This window comes from Chanodichthys erythropterus, chromosome 9 (assembly GCF_024489055.1).
Source record: "Chanodichthys erythropterus isolate Z2021 chromosome 9, ASM2448905v1, whole genome shotgun sequence".
NCBI classification, from domain to species: Eukaryota; Metazoa; Chordata; class Actinopteri; order Cypriniformes; family Xenocyprididae; genus Chanodichthys; species Chanodichthys erythropterus.
In genome coordinates, this window is record NC_090229.1 from 16,762,903 (window position 1) to 16,782,726 (window position 19,824).

General features: G+C 34.8%; 2 protein-coding genes across 11 annotated transcripts; both read left to right on the plus strand.

The window, feature by feature from the left end:
* The first annotated feature begins 170 nt into the window (after positions 1–170).
* tpd52l2a (tpd52 like 2a) lies at positions 171–16,370 on the plus strand. 10 transcript variants are annotated; one of them, XM_067394792.1, is made up of 10 exons: positions 171–331; positions 747–844; positions 3,963–4,111; positions 4,409–4,468; positions 9,167–9,214; positions 11,787–11,888; positions 14,222–14,245; positions 14,595–14,639; positions 15,020–15,068; positions 15,248–16,370. In XM_067394792.1, exons 1-10 carry the CDS (start codon positions 313–315, stop codon positions 15,314–15,316), a joined length of 663 nt encoding a protein of 220 aa, XP_067250893.1. In that variant the 5' UTR covers positions 171–312; the 3' UTR covers positions 15,317–16,370. The 10 variants fall into 10 exon arrangements, 7 of the variants coding, with proteins under 7 accessions (XP_067250893.1, XP_067250895.1, XP_067250894.1 ...); XR_010895981.1 differs by lacking the exon at positions 14,595–14,639 and having other exon boundaries at positions 14,222–14,335; positions 15,248–15,336; XR_010895983.1 differs by lacking the exon at positions 14,595–14,639 and having other exon boundaries at positions 14,222–14,272; positions 15,248–15,335.
* A 536-nt stretch (positions 16,371–16,906) lies between these two features.
* On the plus strand, positions 16,907–19,158 carry ppdpfa (pancreatic progenitor cell differentiation and proliferation factor a). The gene is made up of 5 exons (XM_067393687.1): positions 16,907–17,063; positions 18,141–18,246; positions 18,337–18,414; positions 18,559–18,655; positions 18,743–19,158. Exons 2-5 carry the CDS (start codon positions 18,192–18,194, stop codon positions 18,864–18,866), a joined length of 354 nt encoding a protein of 117 aa, XP_067249788.1. The 5' UTR covers positions 16,907–17,063; positions 18,141–18,191; the 3' UTR covers positions 18,867–19,158.
* Positions 19,159–19,824: the final 666 nt, after the last annotated feature.

Below are 19,824 nucleotides of genomic sequence, written 5' to 3' on the forward strand. Positions count from 1 at the left end.
GAGAGTGACAGTACCAGCAGCAACCAAATAAAATTTCCAAAAAGTACGTAAAAGTAACGTTAATTATGTTCTGTATTCTCAGGTAAAAGATATAAAACTGGTAAAAGTCCTTGTAATCCTAAAAAGCGCGAGCGCAGGGCGAGGTGACGTCATATCCGCGCTCCGGAAGCTCAAGCTCGTCTCTGGTTAAACCTAAAGCCTCTTGTGTATGTCGCTCAAATCAGGGAGGGTCAACTCGCTTTTTCCCATCCATCCCAAAATATACGCGGTGACATTTGTTTACACGCAGGTAAACCTGATCGAAGATCAGAAATGGACTCTTCTGAACACGGTAAGTGTCGTCTGAGTGAGTTTTCTGTGTTTTGAGCAGGTGCACTAAAGATGCGTGTCTTCCGAGTGGGTGGCGCTAATAAAAAGTACAAAACAAGCCTTATCTAAAGGGTTATAAAGAGAGTGTCATATAGGAAAACTCAAAATATTCGTTAATATCGTGTTTCATTGTAGCCTTCAAGTGCATACACTAAAACTGTCGATACATAACATGCCAGGTCTGGTCGGCCTGACAGCTGACCATGTTGTGTTGACTTTGCTGGCGATACTAAAAAGAAACACTGTCTGGATAACCTTAATGCCACCCCTGTTATATAAACACACACACACTGATCTTGTGGCTCTCCTGTGAAGTCCCACGGTATCAGTACATCAGCTCTTCTGGCCTAAATCCCTGCATTTTTATGTGTCCATAGGCTCTCCAGTGATATCTCCAGGTGTAGCCATTGGAGGGACTCTACCACCAGGCCTGACAGAGGAGGAAGCAGAAGAGATACAGGTGGAACTTACCAAGGTACCGCAGACTTAATCCACCACCCTGAACTCTTTACTCCAAGAGTTAACCCTCACACTTAAAGCACAACTAAAAATTATATGAAATGTTGTGTTGTCTTAACGGGAGAATTCTTTCATCAATTACTTGCCATTCTGTTGTTCCAAACCCAATTGTTCATCTTCAAAACACAAATGAAGATATTTTTAATGAAATCTCAGAGATATCTGCCCTTTAAGTGAAAGTCTGTGCACCCCAAAATGGTTCAAAACATTCATAAAGAGAAAAATATAAAATAAATCTATGAATCTAACGGTTTAATCCAAGTCTACTGAAGAGACATGATTGCTTTAAATGATTTAATTTATGATTTTATGGTCAGAGAACATGCAGAGATCAATTAAATATGATGAACAGAATCTCAAACGTACTTGTTTGGCACACAAGAATGAACCTCATTGCTTGAGCTTCTGTTTGCCTAATTTCAGTGCAAATTTTGTTGACGTTTAAATCCTACATTATATTTGCATATCAAATAAAGTGATCATGTCTTTTCAGAAGACTTTAAAACCACTCGATTCATATGGATTCATATTATGATCTCTCATGAATGTTTTGGGTTAATAGACTGAATGGAGGGACAGAAGTCTCTGATTTCATTAAAAATATAATTTGTGTTCCAAAGATGGACGAAAGTCTTGGAAAGTCAAGGTTTTGGAATGATATGAGGGTGAGTATGTGATGACAGATTTTTCATTTTGGAGTGAACTAACCCTTTAAAGTCAGGTGAGGTGTAGATGGTGTTGGGATAGTTCAATGAAAATGATGCCATTGTTTATTCATTCTCATGTTGTTTCAAACCCATATGACTTTCTTCTGTGTATTATAATGGGCACTTTTGGCCAGAATATTCATGATTTTATGGTGTTTGTTTTGTTCTCATTGTAGCTTGGGAGCCACTGTTCACTTTCTGCATTTGTGAATAGAAATGGTTATTCTGCAATTGTATTTAATGTGTTTTTTATGTTAAAGGTACACTATGTAACTTTTTTTCTTTTTTTTTTTTTCTCAAAATGATCAATTTAAATGTCAGTACATCATCAATTGTTCTATGTAAATGTATTTTGGTTTTATCCTGATTTACTTTGGTAATCCTATTATAAGTGTTTTATATTTTAGACCTGTCGGGATGGTTTTCACAGGAACTTGTGTACATACGTCACTCCCCCGTGCATGTCTCGTCATATCTGATCTTTGACGTGTGTATAGGTTAGTTGTCACAACGAGTGGGAAAGGTTGACCTGAAGCACACTAAATCTCCAACCTTTGGGGAATCACCCATTTAAAACAAAAACAGCGGACAATTGTCTGCTGGCAAAAAGAGAATGCGACAGAGCTCGTAATTAAACAAGAATCGACATTGGCTTGACTTTTCGGAGTCGGCGAGAACTGAGGGATTTGAAATGTTGTAAAAGATTTTATTACTCAACAGGTGAGTAAGGTATTTTACCGAACAGATAAGTTTCCATATGTAGCTCTCTAACAGATTTCATTGTAAAGCATCATCTTTTAAGGGTCATTTCATTATTGTTGTTGTAGCGCTGTGCTGGAATTTATTTTCAAGGAAGTATCATGTCTATTAATGGGTATAGCTACAGTAACGTCTTAAGCTAGTCATCTTGAGATCCTTTCTATTTAAACTGGTTATATCTCTTAAGCTTAGTAGTGAATGTTTTATGAGAAGTGTAACCAAATTCATCCACAGTCATGCAGAGCTGAAGCACAACCAAAACAATGTTCTTTCGCAAAATACATGCAGTTTTTTTGTTTTTTACTAGAGGGCAAAAAGTTACATTGTGTACTTTTTTTTTTTTTTTTAATGCAAAACATAGAGTACCCCAGGGATGACGCGTTTTTGTAGGCCAACCCAGAAGTTAGTGGCGCACAGGTTCCCTCGGTTGAGGGTATGCATTTTTCCCATAGACTTTTGGAAAATCGCAGAAAATAAGCTCTTTGTTTAACAAAGGGTTATGACACTTACACATTTTGTCTATCAAGATAATCTTTACAAGTTAACACAACATTTATAGATTTTGAAGCCTAAATAAAGTCGTCAGACATAAAAGGCTAACCGTATGCTATAAACGGACTACAGCACACCATGGTCGCAGATCAACGTCACCACCACCAAGCGTCCTCAAACTTTATTTAAAAAACAACTTTATTTACAAACATGCTCGCTGATTATGATATGCGCTGTGTATGAATACTTATCCACTTTTTCATGAGAAATGCTGTCCAAATGTCCCGTTTTTAATGATGACGTCTAAAGTCCCCGCCAAAGGAAGTAGTCCCTTTTAGCAATTTGTTAGCAACCGCCGAATTTAAGACACAGTAAAAGTTTAAAAAAATCACACGCGGGTTATAACTGGTGTGTTTTATGTCATAGATCAAAACGTGAAAGTATTTAGAGGCTTTGTTAACCACAGACCTTATTTCTGGCGATTTAGCAAAAACCCATTCAAAAAACCCATAGACTTTAAGGCGATGGAACCGGAAGTCCTAAAATGCTAACTCGCTTCCGGGTTTTGCCTACAAAAATGCATCATCCCTGAGGCACTCTATTACTATCTAACTTTTAAAAAGTGTGTAAGACATAAAATGTAGTGATGCAGCAAAATTTCTGCAAACAAAAATATTCGTCTGTAACAGCAAGAAAAAAATATATTTAAAAAAATTAATAAAAAAAATTTATATAAAATATAATTAATAAAAAATAGTTTTGAATGGCCAAAATCACTGATCAAACCAGTGACATTTAATTGGTGCTTTACTGATTATGCATTTTTGAGTGTTTCAAGCATCCATTTCAGCAGTGTGGACGCTAGAGTAGTAATATGTAAAACACGTTTGGCTGAGATATCGAAGAAATTAAACTCACTAAGACTGGTTCAATTTATCACCTCAGAAGACATTACCCTGAACAGCATACAGAGTTCATTTTCCCAATTACCAAAACTTTACCTTTGTTTTTGTTTTTTTTTCTGTAAGAGAAATCATTTTGGTGCATCACTAATAAAATGTATTATTTTTATGGTGAGGCATTTGTTTAGGTTTATATTTTATTTTTCTGTGTTAGGTTGACGATGAGATTCAGACACTGAGACAGGTTCTCATGGCAAAGGAGAGGCATGCCGCTGAGCTCAAGCGCAGGCTTGGCATCAGTCCCCTCACTGAAATCAAACAGAACATCACCAAAGGCTGGCATGACGTTCAGTGCTCCAATGCGTGAGTACTTTCTGTCTGTTAAACCTGTCCACTCTGTTTGAAGATCATCTTAACATCTGTCTTCTCTAATCTCATGCTGTTTTTATGTGCTGTCTGAATCTCTAAAAAGTGCCCACTGAAGGGACATAATATTTTATTATTATTATTATTATCTGAATATATCAAATTAATATCTCTGCAGGCCTATTTTCTTGAAGCTAATCGTTGGTGTTCTTTTACTAGCCTCTCAGCTTAAACCATTTTGGGAAAAAGAAACATTTTTAGTTTCCGTTAATGTTTCTATATTTCTGCTTCTAGTTATATGAGAACCTCACAAACTCTTGGAGACTTGAATCGTAGAGTTACCTCGTCTAATTTGTGAGTTTTCTCTCTTTTGCCTGTAGTTGCTTGGTCTTGTGATTCTGTTTGCTAGGTGTGGACCTGCTGCCCTCTTGTTTCTGTTTCATTTGTATCCTTTGTATGTTCATTCCAAACAAATGAATGTTTCAGTGTTCCCTTTCCATAAGGGAGTTTGCCAGCTTTCAAAAAAAAAAAAAAAAATGAACTTTTGTGGTAATTATCTCTGTTCTATGACATTATTTCTTTCATAATTAATAGATCAATTATTAATCAATCCATGTTTTATTAGTTCTGATTATATTACTTGAACAATGAAGCTGGCTAGCTTCTGATGCCCTGTGAAGTGAGAGGCAAATATAACAAAATAAAATACAAAACTAAAAGGTTTAGTCCTTTTTGTTTGTAACATTGAGGAAGGTTCCTCAATGTTACAAGCCAAAAGTACAAAATAACCTTTCAGTTTTATTATATTTGTCTCTTACTTCCTATTGCTGCCAAGCTCAGATGTCCTTTTTGTCTGGATTTAGTCTTTGTGGTTACACCTGTGCAGTTTGAATGAATGAATAAACAGACGTTCCCTCCCACCCAGTTTTAAATGCAGATATATTCTGCCCAAAATATGATATCAGCCCTCAATTAAGGTGCATAAATAAAAAAGGTATGGAAACATGCAGATTTTTGATGCTCTTCAACTGAATATTTTGAGATTAGTACACTGTAAACCCGAACAGTACTTGTAAAGATTGAGTATGCTGCAATTAAAGTCTGTTAAAGGATTACTTCACTTTAAAATTAAAATTTCCTGATAAAATTTACTCACCCCCATGTCATCCAAGATGTCCATGTCCTCCTCTCTTCAGTCAAAAAGAAATTAAGTTTTTTGATTAAAACATTCCAGGATTTTTTCCTTATAGTGGACTTCAATGGTGTCCAAATTGTTGAAGGTCAAAATTACAGTTTCAGTGCAGCTTCAAAGCATTCTACACGATCCCAGACAAGGAATAAGGGTCTTATCTAGGGAAACCATCGCTCATTTTCTAAAAAAAAAAATATATATAAGTTAACAATAAATGGTCATCTTGAACTAGCTCTCTTCTTCTTCTTTTCTATTTGAATTCCAGCAGTGTAGACACTGCTAAGTCTATTACTGCCCTCCACAGGTTAAAGTTTGAACTAATTGTTATATACTTGCTCTAGCATATTGTATATGAGAATTTAACTTTGACCTGAGGAGGGCAGTAATAAACTTAGCAGTGCCTACTAGGGCTGTGTATCACCAACAATGTCACGATACGCATCACGATACTAAAGCCACGATACGATACGTATCACGATATGGTTCAATTTAGAATTTAAATTTCTTTTGAGCAGAGTTTAGTAACAGTAATATGTGTTTATTGAATAACCAGTGTTATAACAGTCATGATAACTGAAAAAACAATTTTGTTGTTGTCATTAAAAAAAACAATGATTTAAATTAAATATAAAAAATGTCACAAAAAAGCTTCTTTTAAAAGCTTGCTTTTAAAGTCAGTCCCTTAGTAACTAATTGACAATTATAGTGACACTGAGAAATTAACAAAGCTCAATGACTAATTTCCCTTGCAACAGTAAGTTGACTTGTAAGAAAACTAAGTTAGTTAATCTGCTATAATATTATAATAATGTCTATACTGCCTGTTTTTTTGTTTTGTTTTTTTTCATCTGTAAAAATGATTTTTTTGGATATCAACTAAAAATATGTTCTAGAACAACATACGTTTTTATTAACGTGGTCTACAAAATATGGGCTACATGAGTTTACAATACACACTTAACAATAAGGTTCATTTATTAAACATCAGATAATGTATTAACATGAACCAACCATGAGCAATACATTTGTTACTGTATTAGTATACACACATACTATGCGCAGGTCTCCTCTCGTGCGTCCTCCCCACTGGACGAGGCCAATATCACTTTAGTTTTGCTTTCAGATATCTCTATTATATATGCCATCACTGCTTTTAACTTTCTAGATGTAATTACTGAAATCAAAACAGTCCATAAACTATATCGTCACGAAAACGTCAGTCAAGCCAGCTTCGCGCCCATAGCTCGCGCCTCAACCAGAGAGATCGGCCTTCAAATTTCTCGGTTTCTGAATGGACAGTTTGGCTTGATTGTCAAACGCTAACGTTCGTCCATGATTTATACACCATCGACCTGTCCTAAAACGTTAGCACGCTTTGATCGATGATTTGGAGATCGCGTGTTTCTCCGTTCGAGAGCGTCACGTGACGTCACGTGATTGGCTAGATTTACAAGCAAGACAGACTCGATACGGCAGCTGCTGTATCGACACGCGCATCGTCAGGAGTTCATGACGATGTATCGTTGTATCGATATTCTGTGCACAGCCCTAGTGCCTACACTGCTGGAATTCAAATAGAGAACAAGAAGAGAGCTAGTTCAAGATGACCATTTATTGTTAAAAGTTATAAAAATTTTAAAAAATTTTTAGAAAATGAGCAATGGTTTCTCTAGATAAGACCTTTATTTCTCGTCTGGGATCACTGTAAACTCTAATTTTGACCTTCAACCGTTTGGAGGCCATTGAAGTCCACTATATGTAGGAAAAATCCTGGAATGTTTTCATCAAAAACCTTAATTTCTTTTCGACTGAAGAAAGAAAGACATCCTGAGTAAATTATCAGGAAATTTTAATTTGAAAGTAAACTAATCCTTTAAATCATTGATGGTACTTAAAACAATTACATTTAGTTTTAGTTTACAGTTTAGTTTTATTTTTGTGTAGCTCAACATTTTTGAGTAAACCCTTGTACTTAAATTATTATCTTTAAGTTTACTGAGCGATATAAAGTGACGTCATTCCTGTCACTTCATTGCCGATGTTATCGACGTAACCGACGTTATCAAAAGAGTCCATTCAACATTAAACCGAGTTGCAGCAGATTTCAAGTTCTCAGCATGCTTTGCGTCACACTCTGTAAGGGTGTGTAAATGTTGAAATTATTATTTTTGTGTGTTTTTGCACAAGATTAATCTAGGGGAAGATGTGTTATTGTTTAATGTTCTGCTATTTTGGTATTTAAATGTGTTTCTGTGATGAAGTGGTGAGGAGTAGTGCCTGTGGTTAGGATGAGAAAGGGCTGCAAAATATATATACTGCATGTTGATTGACAGTTGATGTTCATGCAAGTAAAAAGTGATAGTCTCTTTGATAGTTACATTAGCACATGTTGGTGTGCTGTTGCTAACTAGCACTTAACCGTAAAGACTAGGTATTAGTTTATTCAGTACTTCAGTTAAAGTGTAATTACCGAATTTGAAATATAACATTTTTTTTTGTTTGTTTGTTTACTTAAATGTTTTGAGTAATCTGAATTTATTGGGTTTTACATCCACTGCATCAAAATAATTGAAAAATAAGAAACCTTACATATGGTAAACAATAGTTTTAAGTACAGTGGACTTAAACATTAAATAAAACTAAAAGTAAAAAAAATTGAGTTTGACAATTATTTATAATTATTCTTTACTTAAAAGATTTGAGTTGCTTTACTTAAATCTGTGTCTACAATAATTGAGTACTCTGAACTTATCAGGTTTTACAGTGTACTCAGTAATGTATCATTTATGTATACACACAAAAAGAGCTCACATATAGTGTTAGGGAGGGTTTTAAGACAACTAAGCCTAAGAAGTCAGACCTGTTTTAGGAGTTTTTCAACATCCCTGGGTGGTGATTTGCTTTCAGATCTGTGTGTCTAAATTATATTAAAGGATTAGTTCACTTTCAAATAAAATTTTCCTGATAATTTACTCATCCTCATATTCATGTCTTTCTTTCTTCAGTCGAAAAGAAATTAAGGTTTTTGATAAAAACATTCCAGGATTATCCTCTTTATAGTGGACTTCAGTGGCTTTACAATGCAGCTTCAAAGGGCTTTAAAAGGGCTTTAAAACTGTAAATATATATGCTTTATATAAACAAATGATCGCCTTCCAAGTGGATCCGCCAAAACCGCACTTTCATATTCTTCAAAAAGCTCACGCTGTATGTCCTACACCTTCCCTATTCAACTTACGGAACAAACGCAGTGCCAGTTCCATTTTTTCCATAAGTTGAATAGGGAAGGCGTAGGAAGTACAGCGTAAGCTTTTTGAAGAATACAAAAGTGCGGTTTTGGCGGAACCACTTGGAAGGCGATCATTTGTTTATATAAAGCGTATATATTTACGTTTTTTTCAAAAATGACCAATCGTTTTGCTAGATAAGACCCTTATTCCTCGTCTGGTATCCTTTTAAAGCTCTTTGAAGCTGCACTGAAACTGTAATTTTGACCTTCAACCGTCTGGAGGCCATTGAAGTCCACTATATGGAGAATAATCCTGGAATGTTTTCATCAAAAACCTTAATTTCTTTTCGACTGAAGAAAGAAAGACATGGACATCTTGGATGACATGGGGGTGAGTAAATTATCAGGAAAATTTTATTTGAAAGTAAACTAATCCTTTAATGTAACCTTTTAAAGTTAAGGTTTGTTCTAGACTGGCAACTTTTTAGCCCTTTAATTTTGTCATCAGTTTGAGGTCTAATGTCAATTTTTTGACATCCATAAGTTTATTGCAGTGTGCACAGTTCACAGAATTTAATTAAGACTTTTGTATGTTATTAAATGTTAGTAATGTGGCAATTTGTGTTTGTAGATACCTTACGGCTTCAGCCACACTTGAGGACATTGGACGTTCTGATGCGTAAGTTTGATTATTATTTTATTTTTTTTTAAATGCATTTTTTATTTTTTTTTAGATGTTCAGAATGTGTCATAAAAATGTGAGTTTTTATTTTTTATTTTTTATTTTTTTATTATTTTGTTTTTCTTTTTCTTCAGCTTCAACCTGCCATATAAAATATGTTGTTACATTTTGAATTAAAATCTTACATTTAAATTTAATTTTAAAAGCATATAGCTCTAGGGATAGTAATGTAAACATGTTAATACATATAATATTTTATCCATTGTTATTATAGTTTTGAAAAACAGCACTCAACAATGCTTCAACCCTGAAATAGATTATAACCCTTTCTCTTCAGATTGAGAGACTTTAATCTTGTAACAACACTGATGTCAATGATGTTTAAGATACCGAACAACAACCTTCTCAGTGACATTAGTGCAAAGTTTCCTAACCGTCATGGTGTGACCCACTAGACACCTCTGATGTCAGTGAGATCAGATCATCAAGGAAGGAAGGACAGAAGGACATTTTTACTAAAAAATATTTTTTTAGGTTGAAATCTTCCTCACAGGCACAGTGGTCTCAATAAAAGATGTCAAACCTTTGTCTTTTGAATTGCCAACCCAGATCCATAGCCACCACACTAACCCCCTTGTCAGACATGTTAGATATCAATGATCTGCTATACTGTCTGATCTCAGACCTTGAGGCTACATAGAAAGGGCAAGTTTTGTGGTTTGGGAAGGGTGTAGTGATTGTGCATGTGCTGAGAAAGCTGACTTGGAGAACACATGATGGGATTTTTCCCAAGCAAAGTGGCTTAGTCTTACCTAAGGTCATTAGAAGGCTGTAAAGGAGCCTGTGTGGCTGTGTACTTGTTTGCTTTAGAGATTACATTATGTGTGAGAGGCTGAAAGAACTGTGTAAAGAAAAAAAAAAATTGTGTATGTTTTTTTGAAAAGGACAGGTGCTAATGTATATGCATGTGCATCTGTTTGTGAATGGTGCATTTGTCTGTGTAAATGAGAGTCAGGATGATAATGTGTGTGAAGCAGATTCTGTGCAGGAAGTTTCAGGCAGCAGCATCTGTTACAGAAAGGTGGACAGACAGGTGTCGAGATAGTTTCTCTTGTTAGCTTTTAAAAGAATAATTCACCCCAAAAATGAAGATTCAATCCTTATTCATTCACCCTTATGTCATTCAAACCCATATCTATTATTGTTTTCTGTGGTCAAAAAATTAATGCACTATTCCATGCTTTTACACTAGTATTAAATTTGGGGTCAGTAAGATTTTTTGAAAGAAATTAATGATTTTATTCAGCAAGAATACATTAAATTAATCAAAAGTGACAATAAATACATTTACAATGTTACAGAATATTTATATTTTAAAATAAATGCTGTTCTTTCTAACTTTCTGTTCATCAAAGAATTCTGAACAAAATGTATCACAGTTTCCACAGAAATATTAAGCAAGACAACTGTTTTCAACATTTATAAAAATATAATAACTTTTTCTTGAGCACCAAATCAGTATATTAGAATGATTTCTGAAGGATCATGTGACTCTGAAGACTGGAGTAATGATGCTGAAAATTCAGCTTTGCCATCACAGGAATAAATTACATTATAAAATGCATTCAAATAGAAAACTACGGAAGAGGATCAGGGCCAAGCAATAATAAAAAAATAAAACCATCTTGAGATTAAAGTTGTTAAATTTCGAGGAAAAAAGTTGAGATAAAATGTTGAGAATAAAGTAATTAAATTACGAGAAAAAAGTCGTTAAATTACGAGAACAAATTTGTTAAATTATGAGAAAAAAACGTGTTACATTTCGAGAAAAAAGTGGAGATAAAATGTTGAGAATAAACTCATTAAATTATGAGAAAAAAGTCATAATTTAATGAATTTGTTCTCATAATTTAACGACTTTTTTCTCGTAATTTAATTACTTTATTCTCAACATTTTATCTCGACTTTTTTTCTCAAAATTTAACTACATTTTTCTCATAATTTAACAAATTTGTTCCCGTAATTTAGACTTTTTTCTCGTAATTTAATAACTTTATTCTGAACATTTTATCTCAACATTTTTCTTGTAATTTAACGAGTTTTTTCTCTAAATTTAACAACTTTAATCTCGATGGTTTTATTTTTTTATTATTGCTTGGCCCTAATCCTCTTCCGTACAAAACAGTAATTTTAAATTGTAATAATATTTTAAAATACTATTTCTGTATTTTTTTTATTTTTTTTTATTAAACAAGTCCAGCGTTGCATGAGCATAATAGGCTTTTAAAAAAATGTACAGACCCCAAACTTAAGTCATACATACTACTTTTATGATGCTTTTTGTTTTTTCATAACTTTGAGTCCGAGGCATTTTCAGGTTTGAGGTTTACTTTAAACCTTTAGTTGCATGCCTATATTATCTATCTAAAAATGTTGATATGTTCTTGATGCTTTCACCTCTAAAGAGATGTTTTATGTTGCTGTTTTGGTTTTTAGTTTCCTCTCGTTTTGAACTCTCAATGCCAACTGATGTTTAAAATACAACTGGTTTTCTCTCTCTTCTCTGTAGCTATAAGAGGACTCAGGAGACTCTGTCTCAGGCAGGTCAGATGACATCAGCTGCGTTCTCCACAGTGGGCTCTGCCATCAGAAACCGATTTGGAGAGATGAGGTGAACTCTTGTCCTTCTCTAATATACCTTCTCTAATCACTGTTTTTCTTCATTCTACTACTAATCTCAATCTCCCACCTCTTAAACTTTTCATCTTCCTTTTCATCCTTCTCTGTGATTCCTTTGATTTCTCATATGATGGTTGTTTTCCTATGTATGTTTTGAAGCTGGTCTTGTGCCTTCAACTTTCAAAGAGGAATTCACTAGAGAATGGAGCAGAGCGCCACTTTTCAAGTCTAGACAAATGTCCTTTTTACATTCTCTGATAAAACTTCAAGAATGCATGGGTAGAAACTTAGATATCACCTTTAAGTTTTTGAATAGCATTCTGCCGTAATGTGGCATTTGAGTGAACAGGATACTCAGCAAGAAGAAATGTATGGTGAGGCTTAATTTGGATAGTATTATTAAATTGTGAAATGTGGTCTCTGTATGACAAGTAGCTGAAAAATGGTTTATTTGAAATAGTCATGCACAATAAGACTATGAAAAAAGAAAATGGGGTCAGTTCTGATTTAATGTTAAATTTAAATTGGCTGGTGGTGGTAATAATTCAAACTTCAAACAGACATTCAGTTCAGTACATATTTGTCTTCATAGCAGATTTCAGACTTCTAGCCAACAGCCACTGACTGTCTGTAGCTGCAATAATAGGGCATTTGTGTGATGGGAAATCTCCAGATGGCTACAGTTCTGTGATGTTTAGCATTGAACAGCTTGTTTTGAACACTTTGTCAAGGAACAGACCTTATCAAAATGAGATGTTCTGCTCTGGTTTGACAAAAAATAAACAGGTTGTATATTTGCATAGCTTCTTAAATCATGTGATTATGCTTCCTGTGTTCTGTGTACCCTTGTTTTTGCTTCTCTGACTAAAACCGTTACATACACTACCATTCAAAATTTGGGGTTGGCAAGATTTTTGACAAGGCTGCATTTATTTGACCAAAAATATAGTAAAAACAGTAATATTGTGAAATAAATGTTAAAATAACTTTCAGTTTTAATATATTTTCAAATGTAATTCATTTCTATGATGGTAAAGCTGAATTTTCAGAATCATTACTCCAGTCTTCAGTGTCACATGATTCTTCAGAAATCATTTTAATATGATGATTTGGTGCTCAAGAAACATTTCTTATTACCATTGATGAAAATAGCTGTGCTGCTTGCTTAATATATTTGTGGAAACAGATTTTTTTCCCCCCAGCATTCTTTGATGAATTGAAAGTTCAAAAGAACAGAATTTTTTAAAATGGAAATCTTTTGTAACATTATAAATGTCTTTACTGTCACTTTTGATCAATGTAATGCATCCTTAATGAATAAAAGTGTTAATTTAATTTTAAAAAATACTGACCCCAATGATCATGAATGGTAGTACAGGTTAGCGTCAACTAACATCCTATTCTAAGTCCTGTATTTGCACAATTTGTTTCTACATTTTAATTTTGCTCTCTCTTACGGAAGAGGATTAGGGCCAAGCAATAATAAAAAAAAATAAAATAAAACCATCTCGAGATTAAAGTTGTTAAATTTTGAGAAAAAACTTGTTAAATCTCGAGAAAAAAGTCAAGATAAAATGTTGAGAATAAACTCGTTAAATTACGAGAAAAAAATCTTTAAATTACGAGAACAAATTCGTTAAATTATGAGAAAAATGTTCGAGAAAGTCGAGAGAAAATGTTTAGAATAAAGTAATTAAATTACGAGAACAAATTCGTTAAATTATGAGAGAAATTTTGTTAAATATTGAGAAAAAAGTCGAGAGAAAATGTTTAGAATAAAGTAATTAAATTACGAGAACAAATTCGTTAAATTATGAGAGAAACTTTGTTAAATATTGAGAAAAAAGTCGAGAAAATGTTGAGAATAAAGTCATTAAATTATGAGAAAAAAGTCTTTAAATTACGAGAACAAATTCGTTAAATTTCGAGAGAAGTCGAGATAAAATGTTGAGAATAAACTAATTAAATTATATCTCGACTTTTCTCGAAATTTAACGAGTTTTTTCTCGTAATTTAATGACTTTATTCTCAGCATTTTATCTTGACTTTTTTCTCGAAATTTAACGATTTTTTTCTCGTAATTTAATGACTTTATTCTCAACGTTTTATCTTGACTTTTTTTCTCGAAATTTAACGAGTTTTTTCTCGAAATTTAACAACTTTATTCTCGAGTTGGTTTTATTTTTTTATTATTGCTTGGCCCTAATCCTCTTCCGTACTCTCTTGCCCTAAATATCATCAGTATTATGTTGTGATAGAGGTTTGAAGTGGTTCTTTTGTTTATTGCTGTGTTTTTCTCCACAACGCTGCGTTCGGGCTGCTCAGGGCTCTGCCGTACTCTAACTCTGGGTAAGAGCTATACGAGAGCCTGCACAGGTAGCAGCCATCTTCCTTTTGAAGTCCCCTGTACCTGTGAAGATTTCTATAGAACATTCTATGGTACCTGTGAAGCTATAGATGTATCTGAATCTATGTTTATCACTGTCACTGAAGTCTTAGTTCTGCATGACCTTAAGTTATTAGAGCTATGATAGAGATGTTAGATATAAGATTACCTGTCTAAAGTTTTTCTGGTGTCTTAATGAGTTTTTTTATTGTGCTCTGCAATCTCTCTCTTTCTCTCTGCTCTGTGCTCGGCTAACGTTGTCTGCTCGGCTAACTCTCTCTGCTCGCTCTGTCTGCAACCTGCCCTCCACAGTAGCAACTTTTCCATGCGTCACTCTTTAAGTATGCCAGCTATGAGGTAAATAACCAGCACTTCTCTCACCCGTTTCCCTCTGCATATTAATACCTGGCTGACCTGTACAAATCTTTTTATTCAACTTCTTTGCTATTAGGATAATTAAAATACTTTATAATTTAAGAAATAGTCAACCATTTGCAACAAATATATATACACTTTTTATAGCTTCATATTTGCATGAAGCAATATAGAGTACAACAGGTGCAAAAAGACAGATAGTATCAGGTAGATGTAAGTCTTAAAGGTGTCTGTCAATTTTTTTTTAGGTTTTTTAAGGCCCCATTTTAGGTTGCATTTAAATAAATAAATGAATAAATAAATAAAAAACTCAAGCCAGTATTGATTGGTTGTTATAATATTTTTAAAAAATATATCCTCAGGAACTCGCCAAGCTTTAAAACCTTTGAGGACAAAGTGGAGAATATGAAGGTTAGAGCTGTTCATTTTTATCTACATTGAATGTTTTTTAAATCAACTCATTATTTGGTTTCTATTTTAGTTCTTGCTTAACTTCTTCTTCTTTTAGTTCTGTTGCTGATAATGTTTTTGTTTTGTTTATGCTGTTATTACTCCATCCATCATGTGCTTTCCTGTTATTTCTCCTAAAGTACAAAGTAATGGGGCGATCAAATGGAGAGAGCGACCATTCGCCAACCAGCAACAACGCACCTTTCTGAGCAGGAAGCACAACCTCATGACCGAGAACTGACCTCTGTGATCCCTCTTAAACGCTGTACCCAAATACACTCCGGTTTCTCCACAGCTACATTAACTTTAAATGAATGTACAGACAGAAAATGATGCTTTATGAAACTAAGTTGCCAACAAGCAAGCAATTACTTGAACATCTGAAGACTGCCACCTTTGCAAATGCATTGTAGTCAAACAAAACATCTCAAATTAGCATATTGAAAAACTGGAGAACCCTTTTTTGGGACTGTTGGGACTTCTGTGCGCCAAATTACCTTTAAATGTATTGTAATATTTTATTTTGTCAAACAACAGGGCTTTTCTGACACTTCAGTAGTAAATGGTCTGTTACAATTAGTATAAATGTTTGCACAACTCGCCTTTAGAATGTCCTAAAACACTTAAGACTTTGTCACCACTGTTTATGATTGTTACATGCTTCCTACATTGAATATTGCACTGGTTATTACCCTGCTTGTTACTCAGGGCAAAAGGTGCTAAAGCTTTCCTTGTGACAAGACTCGAGCACCAGATGTGTATCATCTGTCATCTCTGAAGGTGTATAAGGTCATAATAAACTGCAACTGTTCTAAAAAGACATTTAAGAGATTCAAGCTACACATAATCTCTCCTGTTTCTTGGTTTCCTGTATTTTAGATTGTGGTGTCCTGCATAGAATTAGACTTTTCCCCTTCTTTTTCAGAGTACATTATTGTAACCATGAACATAAAAGCATTTGCTGAAAGATGGGTTTTTATAAATTATTTAATTACTAAACAGATTGAAGGCTAATATTTTCAAGTAAGATAATTAAATGTAATGATTGTAATGTTTAATCCAAATCTTGTGGTGGGCAAAAGGTCAATTTCACTGTGAGGTGATGGAAACATTATTCAACTAGTGCTAATGATGGAAGCATTATCCATGCAATGATCTGTAAAAGAATGTAACCATACTGACAAAACTACTGCATAAATATTTGATGCTTGGTGGCTGTAACGTATTACAATGTTCAGGGTTTATTAAACACAATGAAGTAAACGAGAATATTGTGGTTTGATCTCTGCATGCACACACTTCACACATTCAGATTAAACCTTATTTCTCATGCAGTCTCACTTAATGGTCAATAATTATAACAGACAGCAGGTGGCGACAAAAAGGTGTTTTCGTCCTACACTTAACAGACTGCACAAATAAATATGTTATTAAAGTTTTATTTTACTTGTAACAGACTGGGAGGAGATGATTTATTTAACAGTATTGGATGCGCATGTATGCAATTATTATTTACCTCGCTGTTAGCAAATATCCTGTTAAGGATCTTTTATTATTTTATTTCTTTATAAGGCTGCTTTTGTAACAAACTTCGAAGGCATGTGACTGTTATGGATTGATGGAAAGGCGACATGTGGACACACCATCCCCCTTTATTTCTGTGAAAACATTGTTTGACCTGTCAATCTCGTGCCAGCCGCCAGGCCACGCCCCCAGCGTCTCTATCTTCGAGCCAGCTACCAAGCCACGCCCCCTAGGAGGTGAGCTTTTCTCGTCACTCAGGTAATAAATAGACCGTGCTCCCTACATGCTGTAGAATTTGGAGCGAAGGAGCGAAAGACCTTGGAGGGTCTCACCCAAAAAACAAACTACAAATGGGCCCCGTCGCCTAGCGTTTACTCGACCAAGCCTTGCTTTTGGTGCTTTACCAACATCAGCACTCACCAAAAATAAAAGGTAAGGGAGTGAGAAAAATAGTTCATTATCATTGTTAATTTTTGGTTGTTGGTTGCAAATAGAATATATATATAATTATACTATTTATTACCTTTTTTTATTTACAACTATCATTAATGATGCAAATGAATAACCTGCGTAAGAGAATTTTCGCTCATCTTGTTAGAACTGATAAACCCTATATCTTCTTGACATTGCTTTCTGTAACGTAGCCTATCTATTTTGTACTTTCTCTTTTATTCTTAGTAATTTAGTAGTAGGCTACATATCAGCTTTTCAAAGTCCTGGTGTGATTTAAATGTCTCATCTGATATATGTAGCACAGAAGGGTATTAACCATGTCACGTGGTAAATCCCTCTTCCCATCTGTAACCTGACTGACGTCTGCAGGTCCTTGATGTGAATCTAAAGCAACACAAACACGAAATCATTGCTCTTTATTAGTATTACTGTATATTGGTTACCTTAAAACATTGTTAAAATCTAAATCAGAAGATGCACTTATTTCGTGTGCATGACTCTAGTATAATCTGAAGCCTGGAAATGTCATGAATTCCATATATTTTAGTTTTTTGATTAGTCTCCCTTTCTTTTAAATGCTCAAAGCAACTTCTAGCAGGCGGCCTTGGAAAACCAGGTACTTTAATAGCAAAGTCTCATGAAATACTATCTACGTATTCTGCATCATGGTTGTTCTAAGCAAGTGGGTCTCTGAATATGGAAATTTGATTCTTGAAGTAACAGCTGTTAAGTATCATCTATTCACCGGGATGGATGTGTAGTTTCAGATGTCTTTCTAATGTTAAAAATGTTCTGAGAGTTTCTCTCTCTTACCAATACCACTGACCAACTGGAAGAAAAATGTTGGCAACACCGCGTGTGTGATCTTGACAGGGCTAAAACCTCTTTAAATCTTTGAGTGTGCTGAATTCCAGCACAGATTGCGTGTGCATCTGCCTACCTGATTTGTTTTCCAAGCTGCCCTTGTGTTTCAAAGGCCATATTGTTGTGGTGCCATGCAGCTGTCGTCCTCAGACACATTATTTCTCATCATTGCTGTAAATCTTTTTCAAACAGGTCTTCCATCTTTCCATCTTGCACGCAGTTGACACTTAGAAGACGGGGAAAATGGCAGCAATTCCATCAAGCGGTTCCCTTATCGCCACCCACGATTACTACCGAAGTAAGTTTAATAGTTTTTTACATTTTATATATATTACATAGTTATACTTTTTTATTTTATTTCTTTTTAAAATGTTTATTTATGTTGCAGGGCGCATTGGATCTACATCTAGCAACAGTTCCTGTGGCAGTTCGGAGTACACTGGGGAGGTCATTCCACACCCACCAGGTATATCATCTGAAAATCATCTCAACATCCTAAAATCCACATAAAAATATACAAATAGTCAGTCATTATATAGTACATATATTGTATATACAGTCAACTTTCTTCATAAAGGAATAGAAAACTCAATGTCTAATTCCATGACAGGTCTGGCACGACAGGACTCTGGCCACTGGTGGTCCAGTTTCTTCTTTGGGAAGCAGAATCAAATGGGGACACCCAATGGATTTGAATCCCAGCAGAAGTGAGTTTAAGACCAGTTATGTATTTGACTTGACTGAGCTCCTGAGTCCTGGTTTTCATGCATGGTGTTCTTGATTTTGATTGGCAGGGCTGGCACCTACACAGTGACAAATGGTCAGATAACCTGTGTTGCCCAGGAGATTGTGAGGAAGAGACAAATGAGTGAGAGCAGTGACTCCGGAAAGGAGCCTGGATCCCCCCTCCCCTCCTAAACCACCCCGACCCAATTCCACACCCTTCACCCAGGAGTCACCGCAGGCAGAAGCAGGCGACGGAGGCTCCATTTTTAATTTTTTAGTAAAAACTGGCTGCTTTTTATGTCATGCTATATAGTGCTCTTTTTTTTTAATCTATGACCAAATCAAAGTTGTACAACTAAATGGCAAAAAAAAAAAAAAAAAAAATGCTTTCCATTTGACTTGAGTATTTTCGTCACTGTATCACTGGGTGTACTTTGCAATTATATTGTATTTGCGATAAATAAATGACTGATTGCAGCCCAAAGTATGGTATGAGTATGGTGTTTCTATTCCTCCTGCATTCTGCCATTACACAGCATATTATTAAAATGATCATATACAGTTGCATTAGCGTGGATTATGTTGAATCACTATTAGGCTATCAATGCACTCTCATACTGGGATTAGCACCAAACAGTCTCTGTTCACTGACTCTGCTATTCTACAGAGAATTTGCTGCTAATCAACAGCCTGTACGCAAGATGTTTGGAATTAGGCAGGCTTTGGTGCGATTAAAACACGTGTGTTAAGACAGGACACACTAATACAGTTTATATAACACTACACCTGCTGCCATTGGAGGTAGCTATTGTATATGTGGCAACAAGAAACTAAAGCTGGCTCTTCCATCTGGCAGAATTAACTTTTAGAAACCAGTTACACAAAAATAATAGCTACAACATGGTCATCTGCGCAACACAAAAGTGTTAATGGCAAATAAAAGGAAGGTATTTTTGCACACTTCTAATCCCCCCTATATCTGTTGCTAATCAAAGAACTGGCAGATTATTAGTCAAAAATAACTTGGTTGTTTTTAGTAACCATGGCCTACACATATCATTTAAACTAAAGAATTTTGATAAATAGGTCAGTGTATATACAGCCTGCTGTATTAGCTATATGTTCTGTATTACTTCTGAATTATGTTACT

Excerpts from the sequence above, each read along its gene's own strand:
- tpd52l2a (XM_067394792.1), top strand. Across the intron at positions 4,469-9,166 it reads AGAGTTACCTCGTCTAATTT|ATACCTTACGGCTTCAGCCA; the intron begins GTGAGTTTTCTC and ends TTGTGTTTGTAG. Across the intron at positions 15,069-15,247 it reads ACAAAGTGGAGAATATGAAG|TACAAAGTAATGGGGCGATC; the intron begins GTTAGAGCTGTT and ends TTTCTCCTAAAG.
- ppdpfa (XM_067393687.1), top strand. The coding sequence starts at position 18,192 with ATGGCAGCAATTCCATCAAGCGGTTCCCTTATCGCCACCCACGATTAC. Across the intron at positions 18,247-18,336 it reads CACCCACGATTACTACCGAA|GGCGCATTGGATCTACATCT; the intron begins GTAAGTTTAATA and ends TTTATGTTGCAG. Across the intron at positions 18,415-18,558 it reads GGTCATTCCACACCCACCAG|GTCTGGCACGACAGGACTCT; the intron begins GTATATCATCTG and ends ATTCCATGACAG.